Genomic DNA, 18,771 nt, shown 5'->3' on the forward strand with positions numbered 1-18,771 from the left:
GAAGATCTTTAAACATGAACACACATGTCATTCCATTTATGAAACATGTTTTTTATTTTTCCTTCAGCAAACAAAAGAAATACATAGCAAGAATTAGGGGGGAGGGTTTTTTCATTAAATATACATCTATTTGTAGTCCTATAAAAATAGAGTTATATTGCTTATTCTATCCAACTAAATAGGGAAGAATACAACTATAAAGGGAAACATACTAATCAGTCTCACAACAAACTAATACAGGTCCACACGTTTAAAAGGATGGTCAAACTGTTGCAGTCAAGTCATCAATCTCTTGTTCCATCTCCTACAGACAAAAAACAAAGCAGATTGTGTGTTGAGGTATTTCAAACAACATAGCATGCTTATAGAACGATTAAGCAACACAAAAAGCCACCTCACTAGACAAGGCTTTTTCATAGTGTTCCCTGCATTATGACATGAAAGTATTTTGTGCCATCATTCTTTCATTGCCCATCACTCTTGTCATCATCCCCCGTCATGTGTATCGTGTTCTCCTGTTAACGGACAAACTCACCTTCAACAGCGTGGCCTTGTTGTACTCCCGTCGGTGTCTGTAGATGCTCTGGCACAGCAGGGCGTAGAGCTTCTCCAGCGGCCGGACCTCGTAGCGCGCCGTCCTCAGCACGACCTTCTCCAGAAGGTCCTGTTGGTGAAGGGCGTACGAGAGCAAAGCCATACTGAAGTGAAAGGTCTTGTGTTTAACCACCTCTTTTGTTACACCGTCGATAAAGAACACTAGTGTGGGCCTCGATATGTAAATGGAGTGCATTTATATTGCGCTTTTATCCAAAGTGCTTTACAATATTGCCTGACATTCACCCAGCCATGCACAAATTCACACGTACACGCAAGGCGACAGCCAGCTCCTCGGGAGCGGGTAGGCTTAGGGGCCTTGCTCAGGGACACCTCAGCACTCGGCTAGGAGGAGCTGGGGGATCTAACCAGCCACCTTCCGGCTACCGGCCGTTCCGCACTGCCTCATGAACTACCGCCGCCCCCACAGCCTCGATGTAGAGACGGTGAGACCCTGTGGTGTAGTACCTTGAGCTTATTTCTGTCCACCTCCAGCGGAGGAGTCTTCTCGACCGGCGCCAGCACAGCTGCGTCCGCCTCGACCATCTGCTGCTGCTGCTGCTGCACGGCCGACTTCAGCCCTCGCGTCACACGTCTCACACTCGACTCTGAGACCAAAGGCAGAGCCGTTGACGCATCTGTCGGGTGTCAATGATCCACACGTTGCTCTCACGTTGAACATGAAATTAAAACAAGCAAACACCATTCATTGCACGTCTCCCGAGGAAACGGTAGCAAACAGACCTGCATGTGACTCCTCCTCCGTTTTCCCCGTCGTGTCGTCGTGGGCAGGCCGCCCAGGAGGCGCGCAGCCGTCCGAGCCGGCCGCGATGCCCCCCTCACAGCCCCCTACATCCATGGGCTCTGCTGGGTCCGTCTCCTTGGGTGGAGCTAGGTCTCCCTCTGCTTCAGAGGTCACGACATCGCTCTGCTCCTCCACTGACGCTTCTTTGAGATCAACATCCTGGCCTCCACTTCCGCTGCTTTGTCCGCCCGCAGGGTGGTCGATGCCGTCGTCGGTCGCCCCCGTGTTGTTTTGTGTCGGAGGGCTGTTATCCGGCTTCGGGCTTGCGTCCTGCGGCCCAGCCTCGGTGGGAAGTCCTCCCCTACGCCCGTCTTCTCCTTCCTCTTGGGCGGACTGGTCCATCTCTCGCTCCCCTGCAGAGCCCTCGTCGCTCTCCGTCCCTCCAGCCTCTTCCTCCTCCTCTTCCCCGTCCTTGGGGGTATGAGGGGAGCACGTCGACCTCTTCTTGGAGATCACGCCTTTGGACCAGCGGCTGCGGCGGCGTTTCTTCTTCTGGGCTGAAAGAGAGCAGGAGGGAGACGATATCTCAACTCTTTGACGTGTTCCTTGATCCGTTACGTCTGATCCGTTTAAAATCGGTCACACTTCTAGCTGCTTTTGTGGGAACTGACCTGTGTTTTTGGGTGTAGTGTTGACTAAGGGATGGGAAGAGTTGGCGCACGCGGGTTGGACGGGCTCCAGAGCAGGGGCGACGTCACAGGCTTTGGCCTCCGCAGCAAAGGCTTTGGGCTGCTTGGGTAGCACATGGTAGAAGGACGGGGCTGAGCGAGACGTGGACCAATCTGCAGACAGGACCGGATACAGAGAGTTTGCTCAAGTTTTCCTTGGTCAATACAAAGGCAAAGACTTCCGTTGATCAAGAGTCCAAAAGGGCAGGTAGGCAAGATTTAAGAGCTTTTATTTGAGGGTCATTTGTTAGAAATGGCTTTGCCGCCCGTTAGCTGTTTGTGAGGGGAATGCGCTTTGAGAAATCTGTTTGAGTTGACTACGCCGGCCTATGAAGGTCAATTGTTCTGCCACTCTACAATTGAGAGTGGCAGAAAAAGGTAAATAGGGTGGGAGCAGAGAGGGTTTCGCTTTCACACTAAATAACTCTTGAATCTTACCAAACAATAATGTTTCCTTGTTTGTCATTCACCTCTATTACTGCGGGACTCCTTGATCTCCTCACAGATCTTTTCAAAGTCTTCGTCCAACTCGTGTTTGATGATGGCGTGGACGGTGTCCTTCAGAGCACAAGCCCTGTGACGGATCTGACGGTCTACACACACGCGCACACACACACACACACAATGAGGACGTGGTCTATTTCCAGTATATATATATACATAAATAAATGTATGCCATTCATGTATATTAGTTACCGGAAGGGTCTCGGTCCGGGTTGTACTCCAGGCAGTTCTTCCAGATGAGGTCGACGTCATAGAGGAACTCCCTGGCCGTACCGTACTGGTGGCGGTCGATCTTTGAGAGAACCGTCGCCAGGTCCATAGGCTCCTTGATGACCTCAGCATAGTCTTCCACCTGCAACACCGCACATGGAATGGTTGGTAGATTTTAAAACACAATAAGCGCTACCACTGACTATTTCCAATTTTCTTATACAACATATCACAAGTTATACACTACAGCACAATGATGTGTTGTTTAATTTGGCTCAATGTGCTGTAGGTAAGAAAGAGATAGAATCTTTGTTCATTTTATAAGCAATGCCATGTCCATGTCTGTGCTTAATGATTTGTGAGTGAATTGCTCACAAATCAATGGTTTGTGAGCCATTTTATTTTTTTGTGAGCTTCTGGCTCATTTCTGACCAATCAGGGCATCTCTTCTCTGATTGGTTTGCCGTCAATCACATGCACGCACAAAAGGATTCTGCCTTCTGTCTTTTCAAATCTTTCAGTCAGTTCCATTTTCTCTAAATCTTGCTCCTACTCCTACTGCTCCTTTAAGCAGACAATGATTTTTTTGGTGGAGAGAGTAAGCCTACCTCCTCTAGATCCACAGGTTTTGTGAAAGCCTTAAAGCGTTTGTCTAGGGAAAGGCGGTTGGTGACATCACGCAGGAAGAGGCGGAGCTCCCTCCACGTGGCCTCCTCCTGCTCCTCCAATCGCTCGGCCTCTTCCTTGGTCAGCTGACGAGGGGCAGAAGGCGGGGCCACAGGCAGCACCTCCAGAGACTGGAGCACTGAGGAGGAGGGAGTAGAGATGGTCAGAGTCCATTAACTAGCCTATCAAGGAGATCTGAGTCAAGTAGCAGACGTCAAGAACCGTTCAATCCAAACAGAGTCAAAGGGAGAACTGGCAGCTGGTCTTGACAGTGTGGGTAATAACTTACCGTCAATTGTATCATCATATTCAACATAACAAATTAAACGGGCTTGTCATCGCTTGCAAATAACATTATGCATCATTCAGAAGCGATTCTTAAGATTCATCTCACATTCAAACAGATATGCTCCATCAGCACCACTTTTCATAAATTATTCTATTTTGCCAATTCACAAATTAAATATCTATCACATATGTTTATTCATTCACAAGTTTATTTACAGAAACCAAGCTGAAAGCTTTCAGTCTTTGTTTACTCACTCATTTAACGTACATTCACATCGCACTAGACACAGCAATAATAACAACCTATCTTTACCCTTCTCCCGCACATCACATCATCAATTTAGTATGTCGTATAGAGGCCCTGCATTATGGAATGTACTACCTCCCTTATTAAGATCCTTATCATCCTACTCACTCTTCAAAAAGCAGCTTAAAAAACATCTTATCTTTTCATGAATCATCTTATTACTGAATTTTGATTATTTTTGATTTATTTATATGTACTTTGTCTCATTATTTTCTAAAGTTTATTTGTTAGCCTTATAAATATTATTTGTTTGTGATTGTTGACAGGGGTGGAACTCTTGTACAAGCCCACTGGGCTTCGTTCCCTCCTTGCACCATTATTGTAATGTGTGCTAAATAAATAAACTAAACTAAAACTAAACATAAGAAATGATGGTCTTCTCAATGACAACTGAAAACATCCATCCACTTTCCATTCTTTCCAAGTCCATTATTCAAGAGCAGACCCAACAGGAAATATATTAGCTCTAATAAGCAATTTATAGCTCAGTCAGTGAAGCACTACTACATCAGTGACATTTCTTATTTCTTTTCAAATTCTTACAAATATTTTTGACAAATCGCGAATCCCGTTTCTTACCGGCCCTTTTCTTGGAAGCCGGGGCCTTGGCCGCCTGGTTGAGGATCAAGTCCTCAAAGAAGTCCCTCCTCTCTCTGCTACTGGGCGCCGGGACGTTAAACACCTCGCCGTAGTCCAGACAAAACAACTCCTTCAGCTGGAAAGACAGGAGTGGGAGCACTGTAAGCACGGTAAGAGGAAATCAATCTCGCATCACCGCAGCATTCTGGCAGGCCACCCAAGCAACCTTTAAAATGAAAGCGGTCTGGGACATAATAGATTAAAAGCATTACATGCGGACAATGTACAGATGGTTTTGCCTGGTTTCATCGGGGTACAGCTGGAGGCTTATTATTATGAAATGATTAGAGCTGTCAAGCGATTAAAATATTTAATCGTGATTAATCGCATTAATGTCATAGTTAACTATGATTAATCGCGATTAATCACAAATTATTTTCTATGCTATATATCCCTTGATTTTTTTGTCCCATAATTCTTCTCATTTTAATTCTCTTAGCAACATGGTGAAGTGCATCGGCTAGCCTTGGGCAAATGATTTTTTATTGATAACAACATTGGCATATACTGATCAAAACAGGACGATACAAAAAAAAGCCATTAAACGACTGCTTTGAACAAATGTCATTTGAACATAGCAGTCAGGCTACTGCTTCTTTGTTTTGAGCCAAAGAAAAAAAAATATATATATATATATATATATTTTTTTAAATAAAATAATTGCGTTAATCGCGCGATAAAAAAATTAACGCCGTTAAATTTGGTTTGCGTTAACGGCGTTAATAACGCGTTTAACTGACAGCTCTAGAAATGATCCATTAGTTGAAAGAGCCTTGTGCAGCAGTTTGCTGGGGGGGGGTCTGGGAGTGTACCTCTGGACTGAGCCGGTGGTAGGGCAGGTTACAGGTGGCCAGCAGCAGTATGGGGGAGAAGGAGGGGATGGAGCGCAGAAGGCTGAGGAAGGTGGCCCTCAGGGCGGGCCCCACGGCCTCCCACCACTGGCCGATGAGGGGGACGTACAGGATGCTGGGAGAGGTGCGCTTCGCCTCCAGGAACATCTGCAGGGCAAACATTCGGTTCCACAAGGTGAACGCCTTTTAAAAATACGGCGGGATTTAGAAGTCTTTAAAAGTCCAGAATGATGGACCGGTTGGGTAGTTAGTGGCCCCGACAAACGTGGAGGTAAAACTATTACTTTCAGCGATGCAATTCTTCTGCTAAAAACTGCATCATGTCAGACACAACATACCGTGAACCTAAGAAAAGATCCAGACAACAGAGACCTAACGTGAATACGCTACGAATCTCATAACCCTGAAGATCACACGTTGAAATACCATTTATCTGTATTCATCTTTCCACACAGAAGAAGTAAACCTGATTGCGTGTGTGTGGAACCTTCCCCGTTTCCTTCAGTGCGCTGGTTTAATCGTCAGTGCCTGGCCTCTCTACCGCGCCCGACGGGACCCCCTGGCCGTACCTGAGCACACGCCTCCTCCGGCGCGGCGGTGCTGGCTCCGAACAGGACGGCCACGTCCAGGGTGTGGACGGTGAACTTCTCCAGGGCGTGGAGCGCGGCGGGGGCCAGGTGGGAGCTCTGGCCGGAGCCCGGCCGGCCCTCCAGCAGCAGGCGGGGCCGGTAGGAGGTGGGCTGGCTCAGCGCCGTCCTGGAGTGGGAGGAACAGGGAGGATGGGGGATTGTTTTAACTCAAGAGTGGGGAGGAAGGTCCAACTCAACCACAACAACAACAACAAAACCAACCAAGAATGGACAAAAAAAAATTCACTTCATTTACAAAACAGGGCAGGACAAAAGTGTATCTTTATATCTATTTTTATATATATTTATCTTCTTTATCGGGCAACAGGTAAGGAACAAGTAGCAACTAGAGGTCTTCACGGGTCCAACCGAACCCCAGGATCTAAGACCCCACCCCTGGGACTCCACTGGTAAGGGTCCACGTTGTGGTATGGTCGATTGGGTCCGGGTCGGGCCCTGTTCCATCACTGCAGGTCCCGGGTCCGTTTATCATTACGCGTGTTGCCCGAGTGGGGCCGAGAAGAAACGCAAAAGAGGGGCTGGGTGTCTTGGGTAGGTTCATGGAGACCATGAGGATCAGCTCACAAGAGTGGGATATAAGGTGACAAGACCACGGGAGCGCGAAATAAGGGGGAACAGCACCAGCGAGCTTCAGTCAGAGCAGAGGAGAGGCGCACGGTGAAGACTGGATACCTTCTCGACAAAGGGAAAAAATAAGCTCAAAGAAAATGAATATAAAAGGGGTCAAACCTAGGGGCAACTCTTCTGTATGGGCCGCCTACATGCAAATATCGGACAAGGATGAAAAGAAAATAAGCGCCATTAGGTGTGATATGGGTGGTGGACGGTTACGGGTCGACTCATATGACTCATTGCATCTTTAAAGGTTTCCCTGGAGCCTATTCACGGAAGGGCTTTCTGTTCATTTGATCCCCTTGCATAAGGCTATCATAGGCTGATTCTGACACGAGACATTTTCACCAGAACTGCATTTCTAGTAAATGATAAATGGGACTGCAGTTATATATAACTTTTATCCAAAGCGCTTTCAAATATTGCCTGACGTTCACCCATTCATGAACACATTCACATGAAGCGGCGGAGCTTACCATGCAAGGCGACAGCCAGCTCGTCGGAACCAGGTAGGGTTAGGGGCCTTGCTCAAGGACACCTCCACGCTCGAACAAGCAAATGTGGTTACCAGCCAACCCGGCCAGCTCCACCTCCTGAGCTACTGCTGCGCTACTGCCAACCCATGGCAGATCTAATAGCCATTTTAAGTTCCATAAAATACCCTCCCTGTCTCAGATACCAGTTCTCCCTCCTCTCGGCCCGAGTGGCGTTAACTCGGTATAATACGGATCGGTATACGTATAATATTTCTTGAAGTAATCGGATCCAAATCAGGTCTCGGAGAGTATTTCCCGGATCGTGTTTCGGGTCTGTCATTTTAGACCCGTGAAGACCGGTTACACCACTTGGGTCTTCTGAAGATCGACGCAACGTACCGGGTGAAGTCCAGGCGTCCCTGCGCAGCGGGGGTCTTGGGTTGCGGCTGAGAGCCGCCAGGGGACGGGCCCTCTTCATCCTCACTGAGCACCACCTCGTCGTCCTCAGGCACACCACAGGGGAGATCTGAACACAAACACTTTACAGGTCATTCACTTCCTACTCTATGGGGTTCTGCCAGGTTGTGATCGGCGTCCAGGACCCAGGCGTTCCATGGTCATCCCTGCGTTGTTCGTCCATATGATACGATTGACGTCTTGGGACAGACGCGATGTAACAGACGTATTCAAAAGTATGTAATTAGATCAGCGTCATGGACCCTTGTCTCATCGTAGGACAAACACAGGTGTGGCTCATAACAGTCATTGTGGGTCTGCGACGTATTGTATGCCCCAGTGGACTGGTCATAGACTCAACTATGTGATGAGACCTTTGTGAATACTGTCCATACGGAGACCAATCTGCAAGCGAAAACGAAGGCGCCTCGGTAGTCTGTTTGCTTTAGCTTTCTGCAAAAATGTCAAAAATGTTATTGTTTTACTTTGCCTTTATTTCCTCTTACCTCTTTCGTGTCATTGTACCTTTGCTTTATCATTCAGCTAAATCTCGGATACATTGCACGTTCTACAATGCATTTGTTAACTTTGCCTTTGTTTTCTTCTACTTCTCCATTTTATTTTATCTTTTATTATAATTAATGGCGATTTTCTATGTGAAGCACTTTGAGTCTGCCTTTTGCTATATTAATAAAGCTACCTTGCCTTGCCTAAAACGCTCCCTTCAACAGTTATAAAGGCAAACGAAAAGACCACCTACCTGCGAGTGCTCTTTTCTTGAGCCCCAGCTCCACGTGAGGGAAGACCCGGGCCAGCGTGTCCAGGAGGCTGTGCAGGGAGGCCCCCAGGAGGGGGACCAGGGCCGGGATCAGGGCCCGGGCTGGGGTCACCACCGCCCTGGAGTCACAACGCTAACAGTCAGTACGCACACTTTGAACCGTGCGGAGGTCAACACTGTTCTGTACGAGGAGGTACAGCCGCAGACACAAACCCCGATCAAGCTGGTAAATGAATCATTGCCGTGTTAAATGACTTACTATTCGGATTACAAACCGTTTAATCGGTCGCTCTCATATTGCATTGGCTGATGTTGAGCTTTTATTCTTTAACTGTTTTTTGTTTTTTTTATATGTATATTCTCCTCAAAGTCTCCATTTATTAATGTATAACATGCATTAGTGTCAAAGTGAACTTAATTGTCAGACAGACCGTGCAACAAGTAACAACAACCAAAATTGCGTTTCCCCAAACTCTATTACCAATATATGTACCACACAACATAATATAAAAACAACACATTACAACACAACGCCCGGGTTTCCCAGAACCAGACAAGCTCTCGCAGCGGGTTACCTCTGAGCGGCGGGCACCATCTTGGTCATGGCGGACAGGAAGTCCCTGCTGCCGATGGTGATGGAGTCGACGTCCAGCACCAGCTTCTGGGACGAGGAGTAGATCTGGGGGTAGCGGCGCCGAAGGGCGCACAGGGCGGCCTCGGAGCACACCGCCTTGATGTCTGCCCCGCAGTAACCTAGGAGACAAGGCTCACGTTAGACCAAAGACCGAATTCAAACAGTTAATCTTAGACCCTAGACTGGGTACCCCCAGCCCGTTCTGCCGGCGATTTGAATTTCGCCCTGAAGAAAGCTCTGGAGCGGAGTAATACATTTCTTTCTGTTTCTGATACGCTTTTGTGGGAGCCGATCACCAAGCTGGCTATACCCCTGGCACGCTAATGGCCGGTTTTGACACAGGGACGGCCGGGAAGCAACCGCAAGCAGGCAATTGCGTCATTTGAGCTAGGCCTGTAGATCACGCCTCTTGTGCTGAAAATGACAGCAGCTTCCCCAGACCAAGCTCAATCTATGATTGAGCTTGGTCTGGGGAAGCTGCTGTCATTTTCTTAGCAATAGCCAGGCTACTTCGACCCGGCAAACAAGGTGTGCTTCTCCATCGAGTGTGGTTTTCATGTATGATTTGTTTCGTCAACAGGTTCTCTCCACAGTCACATCGCTCACCTCACCTCATTGACAGAGCTACACTGAAGAAACACATTGCAGGGAAAAGCAGCCACTGCTGAATATTTTATCAAGCAAGCTAGGAGAAATTCATTGAAGTGGGTTTTTTGGTACATATAATGCCAATCTTTGACAAACATTGCAACAGCTATGATTAATCAACAACACACACCTGTGGCTTCTACGCTTGAGTCGTCACTTGGCAGGCATTGCCTCATTGATAGGACACATCATGCCATCCTTGTTATGTGTATATAAGGATAAATAAGGTATGCATACCGACACATTTGTCCGCCAGTTCCTCCAGGAAGGCATCACAGGGTGGGGGAGACCACTGTTTGGTGTGGATCTTCAGAATGTCCTTCCTGGCCTGAAATGCAAACATTAACATTTGAAAAAATCATTGACTAGAGCAACAAGCAGTGTGCCTGTTTGCGTGTGTAGGCTTTTTATGAACAGCTAATGCCAGTCTGCTTTTGATTTGTGCACATTATGATGGCATGGTAACAATGATGAGCACAGATGTCGTTGCAAGTGAAGTTCTGGGTCAGACTCTGTTCCTTTGGTTGCTCTGCATCAAGTCACAAGCATGATTCACACGTAGACGCACGTTGACGTGGAGATATCAGTTTGGGCCTCAGAGGGTTAGATCAATGGAGGAGGACACATAGACACACGTTGACGTCTGTTTGGGCCTTATAAGGTTAGATCAGTGTAAGAGGAAGAGGAGGGCAAGGTAAGGACTCCTACCACTCTGTCCGGGAGGCCGAAGAGGTACTCCCGGTCGAAGCGTCCCGGTCTCCTGAGAGCAGGGTCGATGGAGTCTAGTCTGTTAGTGGCTCCGATCACGATCACCTCCCCCCGGCTGTCCAGCCCGTCCATCAGAGCCAGAAGAGTGGACACTATGGAGCTTTATGGGGGAAAAACACCATTCAACTCAGAGGGTGTGAGAGGACAGATGGTGCTCTTACACATGTCTCACATTCCCATTCGAGGGACATTTAACTGTATTCCACTTCTGAGATAATTTTCACATCCAACCAGGCTCTTATGTCCGCCCTAGACAGATTTTAGGTTGCTTGCCTCAACATTTTTTTTATACCAGTAGGGGCAAATTAAAAATCGATCTTCAAGCAACTTAACAATCAGAAGAATCAAAATAAATCAAAGATTGCCAATGATCTTCAGTGGAAGTAGAGGTTCAATGCGTCTTTATTTGCCATCCTCCATGTGTTATCAACAGTCACATAATACAAACAGCTGCTCACCTGTGGATCTGGTCTTGCCGACTGGACCGGACTGGGGCCAAGCCATCAATCTCGTCAAAGAAGATGATGGCTGGACGCATCTGGTACGCCTGTGGACCCATTCCATGGGGCACCAATTACCTTACTGACCTTCTCCAAAACAGCTTAGGTTTAAAGAATTGGCCTAACATAAGGCAAATGGCTGGCTATGCATAATTTTGTGACAGACAATAGCTGTATAGCATTTCAGAGGGACATTTATAAAAAAAGACAAAGATTGGTTTAATTGTGTGCGTTCATAATCGTGTGCTTTGTTGTGGCTGGTGATGCGACGCATGAACCCACCTGGTCAAAGAGCAGTCGTAGCTGCCGCTCCGACTCGCCCACCCACTTGCTGAGGCAGTCGGCCCCCTTCCTCATGAAGAAGGCCACCTTCTTGTCCCCCTGGCTGCACTCGTTGGCCAGCGCTCTGGCCACCAGGGTCTTCCCTGTGCCGGGAGGGCCGTAGAACAGGCAGCCCCTAGTCACACCAGGAAAGACAGTTGAAGGCGGGCTGTCTTCTCACACATGTTTTGTGGTCGGTACCTCCAACGCTGACGTCCGGTTTCAATACAACAGCCTTTCAAAAAGGTGTCAACACCAAACAGTGGTACGAACAGTTTTTATGACAAAACGGTTTTCAATCTGATATCAATCTGTAGTAGGCTGTTGTAAATTTACTAGATCATTTCTTATAAGCTAGACAGAGGATATACTTCATCTAGTTAAAAGTAAAACACACAAACTACCTGGGTGGTTGTATCTTGAACTTTTCAAAGACCTCGGGGTAGAGAAGAGGAAAGACCACCATCTCCTTAAGGGATGAGATGTGTCTTCCAAGCCCGCCGATGCTGTCAAAACACACCTGGAACACAAAGACAAGGTCAAACACTTGACTTCAGCACGTCCGTCTTCCAAAGCGTTCTCCTTGCAAAGCAGCTTTCTAAGATCATCTTTGGTCAAAGAACCAATCATTTATTTCAGAAAAGCGTTTCTAACACTTATTACAAAAATTACATTGTGCACAAAAAAACAACAAAAAAAAACTGTTTGCCATAGTGTGAACAGTTCCTCATTCCAGAAGGGCTCGTCGTGTTCGTTCTCAATCTCTGAATCTAAGCATGTTCCATTGAGTGGATGTTCAATGACAGCTGTACCTCTGATCCATCCAAGACTCTCCAGTACATGATTAAAGATGGAGAGGTTCTCCATAAAAGGTCCTACCGTCTTGTCTATCTGCATGGGGTCAACATCGGCCAGACTGGCCCCGATCTTCATTCTGTCCTTTTGGATACCCAGTAGGTCTTCCTTCACTAGGTTCATGGGTAGACATCTAAATCAAAAAAGCAATCATGTTTGTTAAATTAATTCTCTCTCGTTTGAGGGGAGTAAGGCTTTGGATACTCGTTGTAGCTTTCTGAATGAGTACATCTATCATTGCTGTAACACAGGGAATTAGTTAGCCCAGCGATTGTTGTACTTGCACTTGGTTCTATGAACATCCTTTCTGTACCAACAGAGATAAATTGATGCCCTTCTTATGACAAATGTACTTATTGTAAGTCGCTTTGGATAAAAGCGTCTGCTAAATGCCCTAAATGTAAAATGTAAATGTACATCAATATTCATTCTCAAAAACACGTAAACACTAATATTTCGGTTTACATGAATGAGGTAACCAAATCGATGCTTGTTGTGACGTCATGGAGGTCACAGACAGTGTTTGGGCTGAGGTTTGCACTGTGCAGGTCCCTAGCACTCTGGACAGGAGTGCTGAGCCTGCTCACCTGTTGACCGGTTTGCTCCTGGTTTTACTCCTCCTCCTCTGGAAGGTGGAGGAAGAGTCGGAGGAGGAAGAGTCACTGCTGAGCGTGGAGTCACTGTTGTGGATGGCGTGCCTCCTTCTGATAAGGAAAGGAAAACACGCTGCAATATCTGCCTGTGGATCCATTACTACATGCACCCTCTGGGGTTGCACCCCACACATAAAAAGGGCTTTTCAGGGAGAAAACAGACCGCTGTAATATTAAAAAGACGTCTATTTCAAAGGCTAAAGCTTTAAAGGAACCTCTTGCAAAACCAGGATTTGGGCAGATTTACGAGGGAAGCGGCCATTTTCATGAACTTCAGTTCAATGATTATTTTCAATTAAAATCTACCTTTGGATGTTGATATCAGCATTGTATTTAAACTATACCTTAGGTTCAGCAAGAATCCAACTAATTACCACATTTGATGTTGGGGGATTTGCCTTTATAAGGGTATCTGCAGGTTTCAGCAAGTCAAATTTAAGACATTTTAAGACCTTTTTAATACCACCTTGAATGAAATTTAAGACCTAAAACCCGCGATGGTGGGGGTTGGCAACAGACGCGATCCAACTTCGGAAACGGACGTCTTCCAGCCAACTGTCCTTGAATTTGCCCCTACCCATTGTCGCAGACTAGCTTGCAAGCATGCAGATAATCGTTTATATATGCAGCTAGCAAGAAAGAAGCCTCTCTACATGTCCTTCCTGAAAAGTCCCACGAGAAAATAAAAAAATAAAAAGTCCTGCCCCGACAAATTTAAGACCTTGAGTTACAGTATTTAAGACCAGCATATGACATTTGTAACGAATTTAAGAAATTTCAAGGCCTTCAATTTAGAAACATGAATTTAAGACTTTTTAAGGATGCGCGGACACCCTGAAAATACTGAACACCACCAGGAGAGGTGTGAACTTCATAAGGTTTACTTAAATGAACTGATTGTATGACGAATACAAAGCATGCCAAAAATTGGAAAGAACAGTTCAACCCAGAGACAAACAGAAAGAAAGAGTAGAGGAACTGAATTAAAGAACAGGCGCTGTCTTACCTTTCAGAACTACTCCTAATGATACAGCAGAAAGAAAGAGAAAACCAGAAATAGAAATGAAAAGTACGCACATGCACTAATGCAAGCTAGGGCTAGAACATTCAAACGCAGATGGCAACCCAAGCTTTAAAACTTGGGGTACTTTAGCAATATTCTGGGACACATTTATGACTTTTGTCCTGCAATTTACACACAAAATGAACCCTACCCTACTACAATACACCATTGCTGGTTTGTAGACACAAATTGGCACATTGAACATAGGTGGCCACGCTCACTGGGAGAGGGTACCCTGTCTGCTTCAGTCCTTGGGGCAGTGGATGTTGATTGGCCGGTGGCTGGGCTAGAAGACTAACCGAACACTAACCTGCTGCTTCGCCGGCGGCTGTAGGGGCTTCTGGGGGCGTTGGCGTTGAACCTAAACCTGCGTCTGGTGGGAGAGGAGTGGCCCTTGAAGTACAGCGAGCGCTTCCGGATCTCTTTGGGCTCTGGGCAGGGCAAACAAGACATGGTTGATGGAGAAGAGGTCAAGGGGGAACAGCTAGAGAGAACGTTTTCTGTAATGCAGAGGGAGCACTGATTAAACATTTTTGATATAAACAGAACCAAAGCAACCTACCCTTCTGTGGAGCTTGATAGCGATCCACAGCCTTTCTCTTCCTGAAGTCGTAGCGTTTCTGGTTGTCCCCTTCCTCATCCTCCCCCTCTTCATCATCGTCGTCATCATCCTCATCACCATCTTCCTCCTCCTCCCCCTCTTCCCCTTCATCCTCATCTTCCCCCTCTTCTTCCTCCACCTCCCCCTCCTTTACCACATTGTCGTCTTTGTCATCTTCTTTCTCAACATCTGTGATTTTTTTTATCAAAGCATAAACAATTATGAAATTAACCGTAGCCAACAATATTTGGAGGTGAACAAAAATGATGGATAGAAATTATCTTTATTTTAAACAAGCAGATTTACACCATTCTTGTGAGAAACTTTCAATTAAAGTGGCGTTCAGAGTATAGTTGAAATGTATAAAAAATTCTATAATTAAACATTACAATTAAGTTTATTCATGCATTTAAAAGTGAAATGCATAAAAATGTCTGTCTCACCTTTACTGACTTTCTCCTGGGCATCAATGGTTTTCAGAGCCGTCCGTAGTGAATGTCGCCTCCTGTCATCTGAACTGTACATTCCAAGCTTTCAGGAAGAGAAAGCCAACAAGAGGAGAATGCATTTAGTTTCACTGTTACATATATGGTAGTGCAATTTTCTGCAAAGCCCAACACTCTCCAATAGTAGACAAGAACAGTTGCATAACCAAAGTTGAGACCTTCCAATATGCTAGTCTCCATTTAGACCAAATTCTTACATGCTGTATAGTAAGTGGGGCAGGCACACACACACACACACACACACACACACACACACACACACACACACACACACACACACACACACACACACACACACACACACACACACACACACACACACACACACACACACACACACACACACACACACACACACCTCTTCTGTAGTGTCTCTATCTCTGTTTCGGACTCGACGTCTCATCTTCTGCATGTCGTCCATCTTCTGGAGAACTGCTTCAGCAGTGCTGTGAGATGCAATTAGATTAACAACCAGCGACCAAACTATCACTGCGTTTGCTCGACACCCCTTCATGTGTCATAAAAGTAATTTAAAACAAATCCCACTCATTGGTATTATCATGTTAAATTGATGAATACCGTGTTATATGCTCATGGCATAATGTTAACATCAACAGGTTTAAAACATCCTTTATTTTGTGTGTTTTTTAGACAGTACGGTTCCTCAAAATGTTTTGAGATGTGTGTATAGTTGTAGTTTGAGACATAACCCAAGGAAAATCATAATATCTTTATGCCGATGCATTATGCATCTATTTTGAACTTTTTCATATTTTGTTATCTTGTTCATGTAACGCCAAAATGTCTAAAATAATTCTGCATCTAAAGAAGAAAGCTCCTCCTCTTCCGCCTGCGTAACGAGGTCCGACTGGACCTACTTCGTGATGAGGCGGTCGTAGAGCACCGACTGCTTGCGTGAGTCCAGTCTGGTGATGCGTGAGCTTCGTCGCACCGAGTGGTCCTCCCCTTCCTCCTCCTCCTCCTCCTCCTCATCCACCTGCCGGCTCCGCAGACTGAAGCGACACCTCTTCGGGGTAGAGGAGCACTCCACCTCATCCGAGACATCTGAGACACACACAAAATACATGAGGAAAAACATGGAGTTAAGCATCATAGTTCATGCTTTTTTTTGTAATAGTTTTTAGCTTTTTCATAGACATGCTTTTCAGGATATTGTGGCTGATGCCAAATGCCAAATTTCTGATGCCAAAAGTAAAGAGAGTAAATAAGTAAAAGCAAATTAGTATTAGTATGTTTTTCATAATTTGGTATGACTTAACAATTTGCCCACTTTAGCTAGACTTATCACCAATTGTATTATCAAACTGTGCCACAGTACTGGAGGAATGATGTTTTAGGGTTTTAAAATAACATTGTGTAATAGATTCACTGAAAACCCAACATAAAAAAGGCAAACGAGAACGAAATAAAATGACTTTAAGAAACAAGCCATTTGAACATTACAACTCACCTAATAACATACTACATTTACATATACAAGTCACTGCAGGCTCTTTTGTTTTTGACCTACCTGCTTGCTGCCTTCCACTGCTTGCTTTACCCTCTCCCTGAAGACGAGGGGACTTTCTGTTGAAAGAAATCACCAATCACCTCAAATCCAAGTTCTAACCATCAAGAAGAATTGACAAATAATTAGTGTTTCCATATGTGTCATGCTTGAATTTCAAATAGTAAATTTAGATCTAGATCTAGATCTCTTAGCTTTAATGACAATGTGCAGTGATAAAAGCATAACTGCACTGAATGCAGGAAGCATGTTCTTCTGACTGCTTTAACACAGGACATATACAACAGGGCAGGCTGTTTTAACCTGGTGCAGTGCACGCCGGCCTTGTCATCAGTCAGAGATGGGCTAGTTGTCCCGTTCATTTTGGAAAAAGATGTCTCCAGTTTAACTCGACGGTTACGGGTGAAGCTGGTTTCTTCCTGCGCCTTCTTCCCCTCAGCTCTCTCCATGACAACAGCATGACCCTGTTGATATGACATTAGCCAAATAAACTCTTAAAGTTGAACGTTTGAGATGACAAATACAAGGACACTTGTTTACCTGTGCTAAAAAAACGGTCAAATTACAGCATTATTAAGAAAATGACAGAGCCCATGTGGTTAACGTTGTTCTATAGACGATGTTTAATGTATGGGAATGGTATGGTACGTTGATCTCGAATGTATGGCCCATGACTGCTACAGGGTATCACTTGCTAATGTATTATTATTTGTTCCAAGGCGCATATAGTTCAGGTAACGGATTTTCTACAGAAACAGGACGACATAACTTTTTAGAACTTAAGATACGTTACATAGAAAGTCAACACAAGAACGATATAGGGCACACTTCCTTTTCAAAGATTATATTTTCGATACAGAAGAACAACAACATTTGGAAGACAGATCGCCAGTCAGGAAAGTGAACAGACAATTCGAAGAGAGGGTCTACTGTTGTGATGCTGGCTAGTTAGCCTGCTAACGCGGTTAGCCACTTCACCCGCGCCGTTAATTAGTTGTTTATCTGGGTCAAACAGCTGTCATTCGGTAAATAAATCTAACGTTACCCATACATACATTTATGGGGATGTCGGTGCCGCTATTGGGGCTGTCATCTGGGCTCCGGGTAGACCTGGTGGCACTTCGGACGGACCTCTTCTCAAACGCGGGAACCAGCGACAGAAACTCGGAGCTAACGTTCAGTTCGGCTGATCTATTGAAGCTCGTCGCCGACTTTGCCACGCCACTGCCACCGCTTCGTAGAAAGACCATCTCGACTCACAGGGTAACTTTACCCGTCATCAATGACAACCGAAGAACCTTGATTGAAAACAATGCTACGCCGTTAAAATAAGTCAGACCGATGTAAATAAGCCATAGGACACACACCCTCTTCTTCCAGTACCCCTTGATTCTGGCGCCACAAACGTCATCGGATGTAGAGTGGTAGCGCGGGTAAAAAAAATCCGATGGGAGGTACATGTATGCCGCTACCATTGAATAAAAGACCAACCGATTGATAAATTCTACTGGATATGAGCAATGGAAGTCCAGCGGATAATTACCTTACATCTTCATAAGGGGTGAAAAAAAATACTTTTAAACAGCTCTAAGATGACATACGCGGAACAATATATCGTTAGAAACAACGTTCCGGCTATGGTCTCGCGCTACTATTATAGTACTACGCATTCAAAAGCCCAAGATGTCATGAGCAAAATCAGAGGCAAAAGAAAGAGTCCGCGTCTTCTCTAAATCATGTAGTAGCCAACCACGCACTGAATTTAACGTTTTTTTCCCTTGATTTTAGAGAAGATCAAACACCATATGTGACATGAAGACCTTTTATTAAGTTGAACATATCAACGTACAGAGAAAGTAAAAAGTGTATAAACTGGGAAAATACTTGAAAAACCGCTACACAATGATTGTCAGTAAAATCTCAAGATCTTCCTTTATTCCCTCTTGAGTATGTGCGATGGGATGCATATACTGAGAACCAATCCATGAACTCCAAATTCCCGCTATGGTTGTAATCGTTTAAGTTGCATTATAAATCACATTTGGTGTATTATATTCACATGTACATTGATTCAATCAAGGGAATTATATGTTCAAAGTAGGAGAATGTTGAGATTTTACTTGAACCATAGTCCACCTTCTCATTCAGTTGAACTGCAACAAGCGGATAGAGATTCGGTTGTTACAATGC

At 45.4% G+C, this 18,771-nt stretch overlaps 1 protein-coding gene across 3 annotated transcripts; it reads right to left on the reverse strand.

Moving 5' to 3' along the window:
* Positions 1-36: 36 nt before the first annotated feature.
* On the reverse strand, positions 37-18,681 carry LOC130391907 (ATPase family AAA domain-containing protein 2-like). 3 transcript variants are annotated; one of them, XM_056602243.1, is made up of 30 exons: positions 17,637-18,681; positions 16,885-17,045; positions 16,585-16,640; positions 15,932-16,118; positions 15,412-15,499; positions 14,991-15,078; positions 14,509-14,736; positions 14,257-14,377; positions 13,890-13,904; positions 12,818-12,934; positions 12,255-12,363; positions 11,780-11,895; positions 11,337-11,511; positions 11,013-11,101; positions 10,495-10,654; positions 10,024-10,114; positions 9,080-9,257; positions 8,487-8,623; positions 7,670-7,796; positions 6,102-6,288; positions 5,494-5,679; positions 4,622-4,757; positions 3,390-3,586; positions 2,764-2,923; positions 2,538-2,660; positions 2,011-2,181; positions 1,339-1,896; positions 1,063-1,202; positions 536-664; positions 37-304 (listed from the first exon to the last, which is right to left on the reverse strand). In XM_056602243.1, exons 1-30 carry the CDS (start codon positions 17,829-17,831, stop codon positions 263-265), a joined length of 4,467 nt encoding a protein of 1,488 aa, XP_056458218.1. In that variant the 5' UTR covers positions 17,832-18,681; the 3' UTR covers positions 37-262. The 3 variants fall into 3 exon arrangements, with proteins under 3 accessions (XP_056458218.1, XP_056458216.1, XP_056458217.1); XM_056602241.1 differs by having other exon boundaries at positions 1,063-1,232; XM_056602242.1 differs by lacking the exon at positions 13,890-13,904 and having other exon boundaries at positions 1,063-1,232.
* Between the last annotated feature and the right edge of the window lie 90 nt (positions 18,682-18,771).

This window comes from Gadus chalcogrammus, chromosome 11 (assembly GCF_026213295.1).
Source record: "Gadus chalcogrammus isolate NIFS_2021 chromosome 11, NIFS_Gcha_1.0, whole genome shotgun sequence".
NCBI classification, from domain to species: Eukaryota; Metazoa; Chordata; class Actinopteri; order Gadiformes; family Gadidae; genus Gadus; species Gadus chalcogrammus.